This window comes from Triturus cristatus, chromosome 6, assembly GCF_964204655.1.
Source record: "Triturus cristatus chromosome 6, aTriCri1.1, whole genome shotgun sequence".
Taxonomy (NCBI): domain Eukaryota; kingdom Metazoa; phylum Chordata; class Amphibia; order Caudata; family Salamandridae; genus Triturus; species Triturus cristatus.
Window position 1 is genome coordinate 1495817349 of NC_140589.1, and position 20834 is coordinate 1495838182.

The 20834-nt window shown below is 38.9% G+C and overlaps 1 protein-coding gene across 1 annotated transcript in view; it reads right to left on the bottom strand.

Moving 5' to 3' along the window:
* Positions 1-2309: 2309 nt before the first annotated feature.
* Positions 2310-20834, bottom strand: part of NAPB (NSF attachment protein beta) — a 172658-nt gene continuing 154133 nt past the window's right edge. The window contains exon 11 of the mRNA XM_085612625.1: positions 2310-3784. Within this exon, the coding sequence (XP_085468751.1) occupies positions 3680-3784 (105 nt within the window). The 3' untranslated portion in view covers positions 2310-3679. The remainder of the gene's footprint in view (positions 3785-20834) is intronic.

The window sequence follows — 20834 nt, forward strand, 5'->3', positions numbered from 1 at the left end:
TCTGTTTTTATGATGAAAACAACATCACTGCCACTAATGTATATAAATAATTTGACACTTATATTTGAGGTTTCCATTTGCTTCGCTTCAGATGCTCAATTGTTTTATGTGTGCAGTCAAAATCTTTCTATTGTCGAATGTACTGCTCTTACTATTTCTGCTATTTGTTTGTGTTCATGGTACTTGTGCTTACTGAAAGTAAATCTATATATTTTCATAAAACAAACCTCAGGGCTCATTTTACAAAATGCAAAAGCAGAGATTCCATAGGCTGGTGACAAGATTAAGACATGAATAAATCTAAAGCATAATATGATGAGTGGTTTTGCAGAACATACGCTATGCATTATAGTCTGCATTTAAAAAACGTGGTAATATAGGAGAGATTTTTACATTTTTCAGTGTTATACTTTTCGCATCGATATGCTGCAAAAAATAAACAGGGCATCGACGGAAAACCCAAAAGAAAAAACAAGCGCTTAAAATCCTTACTATCTAGGCTGAGAGAAGCACAATTAAATTACAAATTGACAACTTTACATTTGTTGCTTTATGTCTTTAATGGCCAAATCAAAGAATCCTGTATTTACACACACTCAACCCAATGAAATCAGACAACAGTATTTCATTGCTTCAGGCGAACAAACAACACTCGGCAAATTAATGACCGAGGTGCACATTCTGTGAATCAGAATGTCATCAGTAAAAAATACATAAGTGTCCTCTCACTCTGATCTTTCAGCAGAAAATAAAAGGGAGAGAAATATTTTGGCAGAACAATCATGTGAAGCTAAAATGTTTTTAGTTAACTTTAGCAGCAGGATGTTCTTAGCAGCAGACAAGGACACCCCACATATCCATTGGGTGATTCTCTGGTATATGTTCTGTATGAAGAAACTACAGGAGTGCTATCTGGTTTTTGTTTACTTCAAATCATTCATTTCTTCTTCTCCACTGTAGCTGGATAATTTCCTCACGTCTTCATTGGCCTTTACATAATAACAAGGCTTATATATTGCTTTTAACCCAGTCCAACACAACCCAGTTTCATTACTGCACTTCTTGTTCAAGAAACTCTCATTTATTGAAATAATGTCTTAAGGATTTTGAATATGGCCTGATACATAATTTTCCCGACTGTATGCATACTTATTCACAAGTCCTGCTTTAGAACATAAGTTGTTTCAACCAGGTAAAATGTTAGTAGCTTGTCTCTGGATGGTCTTTAAGTTTAATGCACATTATCATCCCTGTTCTCTGGCTATGCTGCTGTGACATTCATTCCAGATTTAAAACAATTTCCAAAATGAAATTTTTTCACTGGCTTCTAAGACCTCATCTTAGATCCTGTAATGTTTCACAGGATTCCTGTAATATAAATAATGTCCTCAACAACTCGTCCAGCATTTTAAAATCTTGGCTTTGTTATGTCCAGCCCATGTTGGTTTTCAGTCCTTTAATAAAACTTTTTTCCACCTTAAAGTAGGCATGCCTTATAGCTCTTTTGGAATTTCAAAGCTATTTAAGCAGCACCAAACCAACAAGGGCTGATTTGTATGGCACTTGATATGTACTTCTTTCCTACATCGAACTTCAATAACTAGTATTATTTCCTTTCTATCAATAAGATAGCTCCTTTCTTGTTTACCTTAATTGTTTCCTATGTTTGCTGGACTTCTTTAGTCTGCGTTGACTACTACCAAAAGCTTAAATTAAATTCAAGCAGATCACAGCTATCACTATACTTTCATCTACTTCACTTTTCAGGAGTGGAAAAGTAGTCTGATGTGAGTTTCTACCAGTGAATCCATGCTGTTTTTGTGCTAGTTGATAAATTCACAGTATTTATCCAATTGCTCACTACCACTGAAGAGCAAATTAGTAGACTCACAGATGTCAGGATAACTGACCAGAACTGTAACAGCCAAATTGTACCTCAACCCACATCTGTGGAGCAAGACCTTTTGGTTTTCAGCCCCCTTTTCCTGAGCAAGGATGTAATGGTTGTTGACTGCGCTGCCTGCAGATCTCAAAGTTTCACGTCTGTTTCTAGTTTAGTTCAAAGATATTTTGAAATCTTTTCTTGTAAATGGTTTAGTTACTCCATTTCCTTTTCTACAGTTTTTCATACACCGTTTCTATTTATCTTAATACTGAACAAAAGTATTGATTGAACAACTGACCTTTTTCTGATATGAACATTTTCTTTGACAACATTCAGCTGCGCAACCCAATGCTTCAAGCCCTTTTGCTAACAAATATGAATGTTTTTCCATCCATTAATTCTGCCCCATGGGCTTAAAGAGTTGTTTTTTTTTTAAAGTGAAGCAAAACATGCTAACAGAAACATTGATATTGGCAATTAAGTGATTTTATCTGCATGACATGTTCTGTATGATTGCAAACTCTCAAGTATCAAAACAATGGAATTAATGTAATATTTTTTCCAAAAATGAAATATTAACACATGAAAATTCAAAAAAGTAAAAGTAATGAAAGTATGTTAATTTTTGTAAACCTCCACTGATGATATACTGCATCTTCAAATATAAACTTTTTTAAATAAAATACATGGACTTAAATATGTAGACTAGGTAATACAAGTTAACCAGCCTACAAGAAAAAAAGCTGCAACAAAACAGCATTACTTCATGCTGCAAGTCACAAGCACACAAAACAATGTATTGCATGAACAATAGTTCAACATTATTTCTATGTTACTTAAAAATGTGGATAGGTATTGCCATTAAAAGCCACCAACTATATGATGTACAGGACTTATGTGAGGAACCGAAAGTAACAAATGTTTTTAGTGCACAGTCTTAATTGATATGTGGTGGAAAATAAAAATATTTCAGTCGCTACTATTTATGATAATAGCACTGTTTGGAGTCAATCGGTCTTTGTATTACTGTCTTTAGCAGGACCAACGCAATTGAGATTTTCAGAACAAATTAAATGAGCAAAAATAAATGGATGAAAGTAAACCTAAAATTGTTAGAAAAAATTGGGGAATGTTTTAGTCCAAATAGTAGCATTACCTTGAATAGACTGCCAGCTCTTGGCAATCCATCTCTGAGCCAAATAACAAGCTCTGGATTTATGGACTGCTGTTGATATCTACCTAGTACCTGAATAGGTAATTACTAGGATTAGTAAATCTAAAGCCTATTTTAGTTTACACCACTTGACCACTAATTACCAGTCCAATGTTTTTTTAATCTCTGAAATAGCCAAATAACGGTTTAACAATATAAACTGTGAAACAAGGAAAGCTAGTAAATAAATCTGTTTACTTGCCTGGTGGAATGTTGAGCCTGTTTTTTTCTTTTAAACATTCACACTGTAGGCAATCGTATCACCTTTTTACATAATAAAATAACTTAGTCCAAGACACACAGTAGATCCAGCTCACCTGTGCTTTGTGACGCCTGGTCTCATATCAAGTACACTATCATATACATACACACAAAGTGGAGACCCAACATAACAGCATAGTTTCTAACCCAGCTGTGTTGGTAATACAGGCACACAGATTGATACTGAACAATACACAAAGTATTTGCTTCTGAAATAGCATAGTGAAGCTAGTAGTATAACGTGTCTCATATTTGTCACAGGCCAGTAAACAGAACAAAAATTAGGACGTTGACTACATGCCACAAGTAGTTTCAACAATTCACTTGAGGTCCCCATCTGTGTCACCTTGAATTGATTTTTTGATGCGTAGCAGCATGGTCGTAAGCCATTGATCCAAACGAGATATTGAATCAAATTCCTTCACCTGATAAAAATAGAGTAAATTAAAACATAAAATATAAAACTGTAAATCATTAGTTTTTTTGTTCAATAACAATAAATAGGTTGTGTTTTAAGCATAGCATATTATAATAGTAAAAATCCTAAATAACATTACTGAGGAAGTTCAGTAAACAGCATTTTCTAGTAAAGACAGAAAGGTTTAACAGCACTTTACCAGCTGCAACAAGCAGAAGATGTTAGTTACTTTAGAACTACACATTCAAATTCAAATTCAAAATACAGCTTTATTCGATTAAAATCAATAATCATAAAAGCATGGATAACACAATTCAAGTTAAAAGCACAAAGAATGTCTACATTAACAACTGATTCCTTGATTTGAAAATTAATTTTAAAAAAGCATTGACTGAAGCTACAGCAAAGACAGTATCTAGCATTTGCAGGGCAATAAGTGCAGGTCGGCAGTGCCTGAGGCCAAACAGTTTCAAAACTGGCAGAATCCATCTTTTCCTAGGAATAGAATAGAATTTACACAGAAGTACAACATGCAGTGTAGATTGAGTCGAAATATCGTCGCAAGGACAGTTGCATAATTGTTTGGACCAGTCATTCCGTTCCGGGAAACTTAGTAGCCTATGAATAATTCCCAGGCAAAATCGAACTAACAAAAACCTATCAAAGTCACCATCTACTAATTTTATATATGGTTGAATTGATAAATGAGTAGAAATCAGCTGGTGGCTCTGGACCGATGTTTTCCTCAGTTCAATGGCCAATCTGCAGTCATTTAGATAGTCCAAACACAGTTTTTTCAGATCTTTTCTCGCTATCCGAGCCAAGGTTGTGGGGTTATCGTAAAACTCACAATGATCTAATTTGCCACAGAATGATTTGATATAGGTTAGCCAACTGATCTTTGAGACCCCTTCCAAATTTAAAAGGTCAAGGATTATGGAACGGTTCAGAGCCAGATTATCCGAGGTCCAAATCCTGTGCCACTCGAGTATTGGTTGTATTTTATTGAACTACACATACAATCTCAAATCATTTAGAAAAGCCACGCATTTTTAACTGTGAATTTTTAAAAGTGCAAGTTTTAGGGTACCAAACATTCCGTTGTAGTTGTATAATAGGTTTCTATGTCTTTCATATTTACCTAACCAAGGTTTTCTGCATAATGCATACAATAGTAAATTCCCTTTGGTATACTAGTGTAAGCCATTAACTGTGTTTGAGACCACTCTATATACACCATGGCGAGGGCCAGAAACTAATAATGCTTCTCTTACTTTTAATCAATTGTAGTCTTTGAATACGTTTTATGTTAATCTGACATCTGGGCATGGTAGCCTAGCACACTTGAAAAGACAATTATCAATTTTTATTTCTTGATGCTAAAGAGCTTTAATATCACTCTCTGCCATCAAATGTGCGTCAAAAAGATTATATAAACCATGACCTTTGCACCCCTGTTAATAAACCTAATGAAGTCAAGATTATTCGCTATACCACTTTAGTTTAAAAAATGTTGCTCGAAATGCAACCAGTTTTCAAGGGAAAAACATGGACACACAAGTTGAAACTTTGAGTTTTCAAAGTGAAACCCATATATTTCGCACCTTAGCCTCAGAATCGTTGGCAAACGTGAAGTTTACATTGTGAATGAAAGCGTGCAGTTGAACACCGATTAGTAAAAGATTCTAAGTCACATAACTTCAAACACTCTAGATTTGAAAAGGAAGCATACTTTTCAAAGTTCAAAGACTGAAAGAGATTGGTCCTGTCCTGCACAGTACTGAGTATCCTGCACTGGATGCTACCAGTCTTCAGTGACCATGTAAAAGGGGCAAATTCAAGGTATTCCTTCCACATTCAGCATATCTTGTGAGCACATACTGCATGAGAAACACCTTTCCTATCAATGGCATGACAAGTCAAATTGACCAAATCATCTTGTCAAAATTATTAATGCAAGCAAATGTAAACAACTACAACTGTCTGTATTTACACAGCTCACAACACCCAAAAAAAGGTCTCAAGGTTCTGTATAACGGGCAGCCCATAGAGTGTTTAAAAAAAAAAGTCTTCAGTTTTCATTATAAACGTGACACAGTTGGTCAGGAGTTCAATGCAGTTGTAAGTTGGTTGCAGGCCTTTTTTTGCTTGATCGAGCAGCACGTGTCTCCTCTAAACTTGAACCTAGCATGCATGCAGAGAAAAGAATCAGAGAACATCGCCTTAGGCTATTTCATGGTTAGGAATAAGATTTTTTAAATAAATTACTAATCTACCTGCCAAATAAATTAAATTGGAGTAAGGGTGGCTAGCAGCCAAAATGGCATCAACTCCCTCAGATGATAGATCAAAGCCTCTCAGTTGATTCAACTAAATCTCTCTGTATGAAGGTTTAGCTTGTTGAGGTACAGATGCAATAAGCTGCCTTACTGCAGGCACATCAAGTTCTCCTGAAGAGGATGACGAAGTGGAGGGAAGATGCACAGGGTCAGCCTTTCAGATTACCGGACCCTACTGGCCTGATCCAAGATCATCAGCATTTATGTGATTTGTTTAGCTTGACTTTCCCCAGGGCCCGGGTGATTAGAGGCAGAGACATGTAGAGGATGCCAGAGTCCCACTGAAGTAGCAAAAATGTGATGGGTAGAATGCCTCAATTAATCTCAGCCACTGGTAATTTACTAGAGTCTCATCCCAGTTTTTTGCCGACCATGCCACCTCAGATTAGACCTTGTCATATGCGAAATGCTTTGGTCCTGCTTCAATAGGATCAGTCTAGCCTGTGCTGCCAACCCACGACCTCTCTGAACTGGAACCAAAGTAACTTAAGACCAGTTTTGCCCTAGTTGGGGCTCTTCCGTGGGTTGCAGCTTTTTTCCAGTGGCATAGTGAGCATGGGATCCAAGTCTGGTCATGCAGGTCACACTTACGGCATCGCACAAAAGTATACAAAAAAGTGATGGGTGGAAGACTGGAATTAAATTTAGCCTATGGTATTTACTTGGGCACATCCCACTCCCTAATCTTTTTGCCCACCATGCCACCTCAGATTAGATCCAGCCATATGTAGTCTTAGTCCAGCTCCTAACAGGAACTGCCAAGCCAGGTCCCTTCTGAGCTGTAACACCAGCAACCCAAGTCTGGTCTCACCCTAGTTGGGTGCAGTTTGGTTCCAGTGGCACAGTGAACATGAGAAGCAGAATGCATCTCCTAATAACTTTTGAGGAGGGATCACAACAGTGCAACAGGCAGGGCAATGAGTTTTTCAGAGGTAGCAAGTAGGATCACCAAGGACATGCCCCAATGGGTGCAGGTACTCTGTGCCATTTCTAGGTGCAGACGCTACCCATGATCAGCAAGGTAACACATCCTATACTTATCTGTCCTGGTGTTGAGGGATCCAGTCAAGTGATTCACTGTGAGGAAAATCCTGTGAAGGGCGAACCATTGCCAAAGCCTAAGAGCCTTCGGACAGAGAGAATGGGTCCAGCTCTGGCCTGCTTCTTGCAGTACCACATGAGGATTGTGTTTTCTGTCAGCACCAAAATTAACCTGCCCTGATTGAAGGCAGAAAAGTCCAGAGGACTACGCAAATGTCTTCAAGCTCCAGAAGATTTATGTGGTGGTGCTCCATCCATCTAAGCATTTGAAAACATACTTGGGCAAGGAATAGTTCATATAGATTTGCGGGCATACACATTTTTTTAACCAACATGGAACATTACAATTAAATCAGAGATAAACTCGTAACCAAAACGTTGTTTTCATTTTCAGAATATATACTTTAATTTAATTATTATTTTGATACAATAGTATAGAAGAGAGATTTATTTTTTAACAAACTTTATTGAGCACCAGATAAAGAATAAAATGTTATTGCTAGGTACATTATGGCATTTTCATTTTTTGTTTTTGAGACATCTTAGCTTAATAAGTTCTAACTTGTAGGGTAATAAATTTGAGTGCGAGTCATAATACATCAAAATAAATTCTGTTCATATGTACGACCAATAACGCGTGCTTATGTTGTACAGAGTTATCGCCTGGAGCAATTACAGCTTGAAATGCAATTTAACCCCTTCAGTGCCACGCCCTTTCCCCCTCCTGTGCCGGGCGTTTCATTAGTGGGTGGGGTTCATGACGAGATAGTCTCGTCATGGGCACAGCGCGACCGTGCTCCATGACGAGACTATCTCGTCATGGGCACAGAAGAGGTTAAACTATCACATTAACTAAAACAATCCCTTACCCTCCCACCACCCTCCCTCCTGGTCTGCGTTTTGTTGGCGTGTCCTTAAGCTTATTACTATACATCTGTCTAGGTTCCTTTGATTATAGAAGAGAGATATTAGGGTTAAAAGGTCATGAGGATATATTAAACATCTGTTTACAAGGTGCCTTTAACATTCATTTGCACATAAAGCGGTATAAATATAACATATAATAAAGTCATTTAGTATAACTGAAACATAGCAAACATCATTTTCAGTCAGCAATTATTATGTTATGTACAGTTGAAGACAAAAAACCATGGTAAATCATTCTTTAGTATAGCACAGACATAAATCATATTATGGATGACTTGACGGTGTAATAACTGACGGTATAATAAATACGTGAATTTCAGCAGAAGTGCCTTCATGTAATCAAACTTGGCCAAGTTCCGATGTTTGCTACTGAGCACTCTTTCACTGATTGATTAGTCGGCTTCACCAACTGGGGGAGAATTCCCGATTCAGACAGAAGTTGCAGTGGGATGCAGGCGTAGCTGGAGCGGTGTTCTGGAGAAGCGCCAGAGAGGAGCCGATCAAAGGAAACAGGGCACCTTTATCATCGGAGCCACTCTTGCAGTGGCATACATCGTAACTTGGCAGAGTTTGATTACAAGAGGCCCTTCTGAAGCTTTTGAGCCCATCCCTATAATCCCTGACACCAAGTTGTGGCAATATGCACGATGTTCTAGATACAGATGTGATGGCTTCCTGATGAAGGCACTTCTGCCAAAACGTGCATAGTTATTATACCGTCAGTTATTACACCGTCAAGTCATCCATAATATGATTTATGTCTGTGCTTTACTAAATTATTTTATCAAATGTTATATTTATACCGCTTCATGTACAAATGAATGTTAACAGTTTAATATATTCTCATGACCTTTTAACCATAATATTTCTCTTCTATAATATTGTATACAAAAAAAAATAATAAAGTATATATTCTGAAAATGAAAAAACGTTTTGGTTATGAGTTCATGTCTGAATCAATTGTAATGTTGCATGTTGGTTAGAAAATTTGTAGGCCCGCAGATCTATATGAACTATTCCTTGCTCAAGTATGTTTTCAAATTGCTTTTGGCAAGTTATTTGTATGCAGGGGGCCCTTTTTCTAAAATAATTGAGCTTTATCCATCTAAGACCATCTATCTCTGATCTCCACCTCGTTAATTTAACCGCCAGAGATGAGCACCCATCACATCCATCACTAATGTAAGCTCTGGCGAGCAAAGAAAAATGGTGTGCAGCACGTCACACAGTCATCCATCCTACACCACCAAAGGTCCCGAGCCACCTTGTCGGAGATATAGATTCTGCCTGAAATGCACTCCAAGAGATGTGCTCACTGAAGCTGCAGGTTATATTTAAAGGCCCACACATGCCAACATATGTGAGGCACAAGTGGATGCACAACGCCAAGAGCCTAAGAAACCATCAAGGCCGAAAAAGATTATGCTGCTTGTAACATTGGAATTGTAGCCTCAATACACTTGACTTGTTATAGAGGTGGGAAGGCTTTCAAGACAACTGTGTCCAGAACATCCCCAAAGAAGGTCACTTTCTAAACTGTCTGGAGATGGGTCTTTGACTCCTTAATTAAAAAAACAGCATGGACAGTAATGACACAGTTGACTGTAGGTAGTCTAAGACTAGCTGCAGAAAGCCTGCCTTCAGCAGTCAGTTTTTAAGGTGCGAGAAAACATGTATCCCTTTCCCTGAGATGATATGCCGAAACCACTGACGGGACCTTTGTAAAGACCCAAAGGTCCGATGAAAGTCCAAAGGGTGGGGTGGTAGATTGGAAGTTATCTAACCCCACCACAAAACGGAGGTACTTCCTGTGGCATTCAAGTGTCATCATTTTGAATTTTTCCTTTTTTGAGGAAGGAGTTCAATAGACAAAGGTCTAGAATCAGTCTTCTCTGTTCTTCTAAAAAGTCTCAAAAGTAACACCCCAGTCCTATCTCTGCCACCAGTACCTGTTAAATCTCCACTTACATGAACAACGTCATCACTTCCTTTAGCAGTATCACAGCATGATCCATCAACCCTTGACATCAAACTGGCATGATGTGGGGACTTATGTCCAGAAAACGAATGGCATAAGTAAAGTGGATAATCTGAAGGACACATTAGCCCGATGTCATGGAATGCCAGTAAGGAAGGCAATGATAGACTCTGCAGACTTTCAACATGACGTTCAGGGTTCAACAAGAGGTTTAGCAGCAATGCCTGGTGAAGAGGAGGATGTGGAATGTTGCTGCTGTTGTTAGCTTTGTCCTTTGGAACCTTTTCTACCCCAGCATCACATAAGGCCTGCATGGGTTGTGGTACAGGCTGAGAGGTTGTTGATTGGCAATACATGAGAATCCTTGTGTATCCTCTAAACCTCTTGTTTTGCTGATGGAACTGGTGAACAGTGAAAAGTAACTCTAGTAAACAAGCCATAGCTTTACTGTCTTTAAATTTGTTTCAGGCAGTATCAGCATAACCAGGGCTCTGAGATGCCCCCCTCCCCAGGCCACTCAGGGCCTCAGGCACCCCATCCCTTGGGGAGAAATGCACTTTGAAGGTGGGGGGTGCATTCCCTGGGGCGAATACCAGATAGAGGGGAGCATGCGGTCCCCCTTCCCTGAGCCACTAGTGGGCCATAGGGACCCCATCCCCTGAGTCCAATTAACTAAAAAATGGTGAGGCGCTTCAGGAAGTGACCCCAAGACCATGACCCCAGTGAACATACCATATTTTTTAAAAGCGCTCCTAGCTGGAGCTCAATACTCTCCAGCTAGAGTACAAAGTCCTCTCCCGGATAATTGATGACAACACAGTGCATGGGGGTACGAGTTACTAGAGAGTAACTCGTACCCCCCATGTGTGTTGTCATCAATTATGTAATTTCAGATGTTACAGTGAAGTTATCAAGGATGCCATAAAAGATGTCATGAGTGATGTCATATGTGGGGATAATTAGCTGTGCATGGTGAGCGCATGAGTTATAGTTACCTTAAGACATAAGTTATAGTTACTTGAGATAATTATAACTGGTGAATTTCAGTGTTTTTTTTATTTTAAAACATTGCCAATCAATAAAACTTTATTCGATCGAGTTAAATAACATAGATCGTAAAAGTGTACAAATTTAAAAAGAAACAATTAAAAAAATTATAAAATTGATACATACATTTATGACTCTGCCAAGATAGACTTCAAGTTGCTCTAGGTACGTTATTTAATCATACAGCGGGGCTTACCCAACCTTCTTCCATTTAATTAATAAAGAACATAAAAAGGCAATCAAAAGAATTAGCTTATTTAAAATTGTACAATTAAATAATAGCAATAATTGTATCTATAATGTTAAAAATCTCAGATCTAAGAAACATGATTAACCTTCCAATTAATAATAGGAGCTCAAGGAAAGCAATTATTTTAATCTAACACATTTCTCCTTTATAAATGGCGGCTTTGCGCAGGCAGGCCCACAAAATAGATGCTACACAAACATAGACATAGGGATACAAAGTTTCTTCATAAAAAGGAGAGCAATTCGACATTGTGTAAAATTGTACCGCCTTAGGAGAGGTACAATATATCTGAGTCACTGGTCCATGTAGTAGTTACAGAAAAAAAAAGATGAAGGTCAGATTGCGTTGGCAAGTTATCACAGGGACATTGATCCAGATCGCTATGGCGGTACTTTTTTACTGGGAACGCCAACATCAGGGAGATCAAGTCAGTGCGAAACCTTAACAGAATAAACCTATGTTGTGGGTTATTTACTTCCTCCAGATAAGAGTATTCACCTTCATTTATACAAAGAATCCAGTGATAGGATTTTGCTACTGTTTTAGCTTGGTGTCTCTCCTTCCTTGCATAATCAGCCTTGGCCATAAATAGGGACTTAATTTTCTTTTTTCGGAGTTTGGAGCAAGAACCTGGGTTTGTATACAGTTCAGTGACACCTAGGGAGTATAACGTGGTATTGACATACTCTAGGCAGGGAATTGTATGAACATTGTCTAATGACAGACAATTTCATAGAATAGCCTGGTTGACATTCACAGTTTTTCTTCTCCAAACTGAATGCCACAACATAATCAGTGCAAGTCGTATTATATCGGTTATGTAAGGTAACGCCAATTCTAAATGGCAAGCATAATTAGAAAACGAGGTGGAAGAGAGGCAAACCTTTTTTAAAAAAACGTCCTCTATCTTTTGAATGGGGTCTATTGGAACCATTCCCCATAACCCAGCCCCGTATGTTGCTACTGAAATAGCTTTTGCATTATAAATCTTCCTTATCGTCCCTATAGGTTTAGATCCCAGTTTTTTACAGAAACTGGTGATTGCAACCAGAGTTCTTTCACTTGTTATGGCCCTGCACTTTACCATGTGCGCCCAGGATTGTTTGTTGTCTAATGAAACTCTCAAATATGAGAAGGTCTCCACTATGTCTAGTTTTCTTGTCCCTATGTAAAAAAATGGTAGCTTGTTTGAAAATAAAGTGCCTGACACCATAACAAAAGATTTGGACTCATTCATTTTTAAGTCTTATGATGACATGCACCCTACATAGGCATTTATTAAGCGTTGGAGCCCAACTCCCGTCCTGGCTATTAGGACTGTCGTCTGCATAGGCTAGGATCGGTAGTGAGGCTGGGGGGAAAATTTGGATGTCTGCCGTGGATCCTGTTAATGCGGCTTCCACCCCATTTGTATAGAATGAGAACAGGAATGGGGCAAGTACAATGCCTTGCATGACTCCTCTCATAATCTGGAAAGATCTTGTGCATTCTCCCTTGCTACCATACTGAACACTTGCAGTCGCCTGTGAGTACATTTCCCGAATTATGTTAATCAATTGGGGGTCAATGCCCATCTCCACTATTATATACCATAGATTCACGTGGCTAACGCAATCAAAGGCTGCTGATAAGTCCATAAAAGCCATGCAAGTATAGCCTCCCTTTGCTATAGTATACTTTGCAATGGTCATAGTGAGATTTAGGCATTGATCACTTGTACCTCGTCCTTTCTGGAAACCATACTGGGTTGGCATCAGAATGGCTTTTCCCTCACCCACTATTCCAGCCTGTTCAATAAAACCTAACAGGTTTCCAGTACAGTCCAGAAGGGAAATCGAGCAATAGTTCTGGGGGTTGGCTTTATCACCTTACTTATGTATTGGAACTATAATGCTTGTTTTCCACGAATGAGGTGGTTCCTTCTTAGCAATTTCATTAAATATGATGTTTAGCAAAGGGGCCCACAACTCTTGATGTTCCAGAAAGAAGTCAATGGGGACCCCATCAGGGCTTGGCGCTTTGCCTCAGCTGCACTTGAGCAGTGCTGTTCTCCCCTCCTCTACGCTAAAGGTCAGAGGCTCACTTGGGAATACCATGGAGTCAAAAGGATCATCACTCACAGTATTACTACTCCCAAAAATACCTTCAAAGTACAACACCCAAGCATCTTCATCGACATGGTTATCCACATATTTTTCCAAACTATTTTTGAAATAGGGAGCAACGCTCCTAAAGTCCCTACAATTGTTAGAGGAGGCTACTTTAGCTAGATCTTCCCATGCTTTATGTTTGATCTCCATTTCCCTGTTCTTCCTAGTTTTCTTATATTTCAGGCGTAAGTCCTTATTAACCCCTTCAGCGCTGCGCGGATTTCCGCGCAGTGCTGAAGGTTCTGAGCGCGGGCGGGGCCATGACGGAACGGTTCCGTCATAAGCACAGCCCAACCGACGTGCATGACGGAACCGTTCCGTCATAAGCGTCGAAGGGGTTAAGGAGCTGGTCTCAGGGTGATGCCTTAAGATCCTTATGAAGATTTTGTAGGGCCTGGGAGCAGGCCTCGTCAAACCAACCAAGTACCCGACTTTTCTTACTTGTGTTAGGCCGAGTTAGGAATAATTTGACTTCCTTAAGTAAATCTAAGAAATTAGGAATCAAAGTGTTGGGTTCTAAATTCGGATCTAAACACTTCATAATCATGTTTAATTTATTAGCTACAACCTGCTATATAATTTCTTTCTTGTCTTTTCTATCCCATTTTAACTGGTACCCATTTTGTCTAGCTAAAATTGGTATAGGGGCCTTTTCTGATTGCCTTGAGAAAGCACCTACAGCAATAACTTCGAACAGCAGTAACGCATGGTCACTAAAATTAGAATATTGTGTAAGGGTGTGAGCAATGTTGATACAAGAATGAGCAGAGGAAATTATAAAGTCGATTGCCGACCCACGATTGCCACGGAAGAACGTTTTTTCTAAAGCACCTCCAGCTGATTTTCTTCTATTACATATTTCTAGATTCCAGGTGGTCAGCAATCTTTTTAGACTGTTTCCATGTTCATTGTGCATAAAGTGCACCATTGGATCCCCCTGTGTATCTTCTACATCGCAAACCAATTCAGATAGATGGAGGCATATTGAGCGTTAAAATCCCCTACCCAGAGAATATTAATGTCCTTACCTGGCAATACTCTTATGAATTTTGTGAGCTATTTCTCGAGCGAGTCTACAGTTGACACCATGCTACCCCTGAAATTATTGTTGTAATAATTTATCATTAAGGATACTTTGTGCATTCTGCTCTAAATGCTAAGAGATGAAAATTAGGGGATGGATGTTCAAACCTTATGGTCTTAACATTTAAAGTGTTTGAGATTAGGGTGAGCAAACCTCCTTTTGCTCTGCCAGCCGGGGATGGTACGGCGTTGGTTTGAAAGGAATGATGGCCGTTAATTGAAATGGGATCTGTTGCCCATGTTTCCTGAAGGCAGATAATGTCTCTACCCTGCCACATTAAAGCCCACTCTGGTAAAGCCTGCTTATTAGCAATGCTCACCACATTCCATGTGGCTATTTGCAGCACATGCTTCTGGGATCCCATTCTTTTCACAGTGACCGATGCATCTATACTGCTAAATTGTTCGGGATCACCAGCTACATTGCCAGTATAACCTCCAACCACTGATTCAATCTGGGTCGTACAAGTCAGTACCTCCGGAATGTGAAAGAACTCCCTAGGGCTGTTGACATTTACCTATGTACCATCATTAGGTAGTCAATCACAGGACTCTAAATCAGCCAAAGGCGAAAACCTATTTGACAACTCATACATTCTCTCAGATCTATAATGGGTTAAACTGTCCTGTGTTGCAGATGTTAAAGGGCCTAAGGGTTATTTTGACATTCTCCAATTGTTAGCTCTTTGATACTGACACAGTAATGGTCGTGAGGGGGGTCTGTAAAAATATGCTAAGTGGGAGGCAGTCATTTTTTAATTAGAAGGTGGGGACTATTGCAAACCACCAGTAAGTTTCTTATCACAAGCCGGTTATTAAAATTCACAACCACACAGTCCCCGCTAGTTACTTTAGGGAAATGCCCCACCCAGTTTATCCTCCTAGCCATAATAATGTGTGTATCTAGTCTAGTTCCCCATAGGCAAAGCCCTTTGGCTTGGGAGCCAAGCCAATAAAGGACTTTAGCCATTAGTTGGTCAGTCGATTCTCTCTGACCCCTTTCCAACGGGGGCACATCAACTAGAACTAGAACATATGGAAGGGCTGCCGGAGGGAGATCTAGAGTGTGGAGCTCCTTCAGACCTGTCCTTGGGGGCTCCAGACTATAAACTGTCCCCCCAACTGGTATTTCAGTTAGGCCTGTTGGATTATGGCAGTCCTGGGGTGTCAATCCACCTTCTATTTGGGTGTTGTTGGTGCCCTGAATACTGCTATGTGCGTGCGCCTCCAGTAAAGTGGGCAGAGTGGATAATATCTGTGGGGGCTAGGAATACGGTGTAAAGTATTTTGTGATATTGGAAGGTTTGGGGGGAGTAGTATGAACTCTAATAGTTGTTTCCTCCTGACCCCCCCCGCCAGATTTGTCAATGCCTCTGCGCTTAATTCAGATGGTTAAGGTTGGCCCACCCTCACGGAGCTGTGATTGATTACATCCCTTTTAATGAGGAGCTCTAGTTTCTCCTCAATCCTTCCCAGTCTACTGTTTAATGGCTCTAACAGACTAAGGACTAAGTGAGTGGCCTAGTACTAAAATTACTAGGACTGCAATCTGCACTGCTGTTGAATTCTTTCAATCATTTAATTCAATTTCAAAACAATATTTTTGCGAAATAATATACATTCTTTCAATATACATTTCCATTTTTTATACATTTGTGTAATCAACAAATCTGTGTTCAATTGTACATGAATATTATTCAAAAAATAAATGATAGAATAGTATCTTGAAGCACCCAATGCATTTCGGGGCTGTTTTAGTCCCTTCGTCAGGGGTAAGCTGTGAAAAAAGGGGAGAATTTCAGAATCTGCGTTTTGCAGGATCAATCAGTCACAACTAAGCTCATGGTGATGATGTGCTCCCCTCACCAAAGTGACCAATCTGTGATATACGATACCTTAAAAATGTATGCTGTGTTTCTGGAGTTCACAAGTTCAATCACTAAAGGAAGAAACATTAGAAATAAAATGAAGAAAACTAATCCCTAGTGTCATCTCTACTGTATCCGAATGTATTTAAAGCCTTTCTTCGTACCTGGTCTTTACGTGTACTGCTTCGTGTTCATTTCTCGTTGTTTAACTGAATCTAAAAAAACGAGTGAGGACTAAATATTAACTGGTCTGTTTTTTATGAATGAAAAAAGATCGACAATAGTAACATGTCTGTGAAATCGTGGCTCACCTTGTTATGAGATGTACGAGTGGTGGCAGCGAAGCCTAGTAGCGTGTAAAAACTAGTGCAGAGTTCAAATAACGACCGGTAACCGTCAGAAGTCTGAGAATTAAAAATAGAAATAGTACCGAATTACCTCAGATCAAAAGTAATTCTCAAAGAATGAATAGAAGTTTAAGTGAGGATTAAAGCAAGCTTACCGAACGGGAGTTCGAGTTGGCGGCGTGTATATCCGGAATTCGCTCTCAGCCGGGAATACACTTCCTGGTTTTTATGTGTGCGTGGCGCCGTGTTCGGTGAACACAGAAAGTGGACTATGGTATTTGCCGACTCGAAAAACGAGCTATGGTAGAGATCTATGCATGTGCGTGTTCTATGAACACTGAAACAGGACTAAAGTGAATTATTATCATGCCAGCCCGAAAAAACGGGCTGCTGCTGAAATTAAGGTAGCAGAATATAACGTGTAAACGTGTAAATTTTGAAGTCGTCCGATGTGTCATTCCGTTCTCTTGTGGTTAAAAATTTGTCTGTGGGTAAAATGAACCTGACAGTAAATAATAGTGCGTGTTATTTATAATTAACGTTCGGGGAAAGACTCCCGTGTCTGTCTGTTGATCTCGTGAGAAACGGTTGACATATTGGAGCAGTATTAGGTACATCTAATGCAAGCATAACTCAATTAAATCATAAATCATAATTTGATTACCTTAACAGTTCTGATACAAACTAAATTCGGAATCATTCTGCAGTTAAATAAAACATATTCATTCAATCTGTTGATTTATACAAAATACATTTTTCAATGTGACTGCTCTAATTGCGTAGTGTCCATGAAACTCATTGTGTAGGTGTGGTACTAGTGTGGATTTAAATGGATTCAAATGCTAGGTGGTTTAAATGACGCATTGGAATCCCAATGTGGGTAGACAGATACATCAAATACTCTTTTTGATTAAAGAACACATGCCATCTCAAGTTTATCGTTGAGTCCATTTGGGGTCAAAGTTTTTAGTCTTTTGATCCAGAACACTTCCCTTTGTAGAAGATACTTTGAGTTATCACGATCTGGAAACTTTGGTACTTCTTCGATGATTTGGAATTTGAGTTGGGCGATTTGGTGACGTGCTTCCTCCCAGTGTATAGCAATGCTTGAGGTAGTACTTTTGGTGCGTATTTTGCTTTTGTGCTCCGTTAATCGAGTTTTCATTTTTCTCTCAGTTTTACCGACGTACAACAGTCCGCACGGACACTTGATGGTGTAGATCACATTTTCAGAGTTACATGTTGTGCTACTCTGTATTTTGATTTTTTGGCCCGTAGATGGGTGCAGTAAGGTGTCTCCTGTAATTGCATTATTGCAATGGATACAATTCCAACATTTTTGTGTTCCGTTTATTTTAGTTGCAGATTCCAAGATTATAGGTGGTTTCTAGATAGCATTTCTTTTAGATTTTGTGCTCTTGTGTAGGCAAACAATGGTTTGTCCTTGAATAAACCTTTGAAATCTGTTTCAAGTTGTAGTAAATCCCAGCGTTTTTGTATAATCTTTTTAATCCTCGTTGATGCGGTGGAGTATTTGGACACAAAAACTGTACGTGTGCTGGTTTTTTTAGGAGACTTCTTGAGTAACTCGTCACGAGGTCGATTTTTGACTGTGTTAAGTTGCTCTCTGAGTAAGTTCTCAGGATACCCTCTGTCTGTATAGTTTTTAATCTGTTGTTGCCATGTTGTTTCACAAGCCGTGTTTGTTGAAGAAATTCATTTAGTTCTTAAAAATTGAGAGACTGGTAAGTTCCGAATGAGAGAAGAAGGATGAAAGCTGCTGAATAATAAAGCATTGTTTTTATCACTTGGTTTTTTGTACACACTAGTGTGTATTTCACCCTGTTCAATGTCTATCCAAACGTCTAAAAATGAGATGGCCTGACGATTGATGGTATGAGTAAATTGTATTCTGGAGTCTATCAAATTCAATGTCCGTATATTATTAATTAATGCTGGTTCTGATTGGTTCCAGATGAGGAAGATGCCATCAATAAATCGTTTGAAGAATATTAGGCATTCTTTCCATGTGGGGTCCTTTAGGATGTAGTCATTTTCAAACTTCGCCATATACGTATTGGCGTATACAGGTGCTCCAGGAAAGCCCATAGAGGTGCCGTTCAATTGTATGTAGAATTGTTCATCCCAACTGAAATAGCTGTTTTGCAGGCAAAACTCAAGTAATTGTAAGATGAAATATTTTGGTATATGTGCGTTTTCCTGTCTCAGTAGAGCCCATTCGACTGCTTCGATTCTATTCGCGTGTGGTATGGACGTATACAAAGCTACCACATCTATGGTGCATAAGATCCAATTTTCTGTGTTTTGATTTTTGATCATCTCTATGTTTCTCAAAAAATCTGTGGTGTCTTCAATATAAGTTTCCCAGTTTTGGACGAATGACTGTAAGAAGGTATCGATGTACCGACCAGGTTTTTCGAATATTGAATCACATCCAGAAACAATGGGTATGAATGGAGGGTCAGTAAGACTTTTGTGAATCTTGGGTAATAGATAGATCTTTGGTCTGCGGGGAAACTGAGAATTGAGATATTTTTTGGTAAATGAGTCAATCCAGTTTAAATCTTCTGCTTGTTCTAAGATGGAATTTAGATTTTTGGAAATCTCTGTGGTAGGATCTTTTGTCAATTTGCCATAGATTGCTTCATTAGTAATATGTTCCAAAACTTTCTTTTCATAGTGTTCTGTGTCCATAATTACTAATCCTCCGCCCTTGTCTGCCTTAGAAATAGTGATTGTTGGATTTCTTGCTAATTTTGTTAAGGCGCTTTTTTCAGCTCTACTCAGATTTTTTGTTTTATTCGAGTATTGAATTTTTTTGAGATCTTGTTGCACAAGTAATTCAAATGTATCCAAGGTTTTGTGTGATACTGGAGCAACATAAGTGCTCTTAGGTTTAAAAGTGAAAGGTGTTGGGTCTTCAATAGAATCCTGAGGACATATGTTGGTGAAACAAATCCGTAATCTTAATGTTCTCATAAATTTATAGAACGCCACTTCTGTTTCTAATTCCGTGCTGTTGTAAGTGCTCACGAATGACATTCCTTTGTTAAGCACATTTTCTTCAAATGCTGTCAATTTAAGGGAAGAAATGTTCATTATGAGGTTTTCATTTGACTTCTCAATTCTTTTTTGCTTTTTTCTTTGTCCTTTTCCTCTCCTTGTTTGCCGGTACCATTGATCGTTTTGTTTTGGTTCTTGTCCGGTGGTCGTCCTTGTTCTCTGCCTGCTTCCAAAAAAGAAGAAGGAGAGGAAGTAGAAGTACTAGGTGTCATGGTTGGTAAACTTTCTTCTGTTGATTTTGTAGTAGCTTTTGAGCTGACGCTGGTTTTAAGGGATGCTCTCTGGGTATCAATATCTGATTCAGAAACTACGCTTTCCTCCGAGGATGCTTGGGTAGTTTTTTTGGTGAATCTTCGTTGCGCGTATACTTCCGCCCAAGTGTAAGCCTCATTCAGCTTATAATCAATTGTATCTCTTTTAAATTTTCTCAATTTGGTTTCTTGTAGCTCTTTACCATATTTGTCCAATTTCAGGTTGAGATTTTCTAAAAATTGGCCCCATGGTTCTGCTTCCATCCTGGTGGATAAATCATTTTTTAGTGTGCGTATTTCTTCTTCTAAGTCATGGATTGTTTTAGTCAGCTCCTCAATTATCAGCAAAATCAGGTCCAGCGAACATTTATTTAAAATGGAGTACCATTTCTCCATGAACTGTTGATTGTTTTGAAGCCTGAATAACATAGGACGTATTGATAGTCTGAGTCCACGTGGGATCCGTTTTACACGATGATATTGTATAAGTGTGGAGGCATGTAGACGTTAATTTAGTTCCCTTCTAGTGTGGTATTCCAGTTGTCGTAATTGCTGTGTGACAGATCCGCTCTGCGCGTCAAATGATTTTGTCTCCTTTATTAAGTTATAAATTTCATTAGCATCTTCCGTAGTGTAAACTTTGGTTGTGGCTCGGTTTTCAGTGATATTCGCTATGGATTCGAAAGACATTT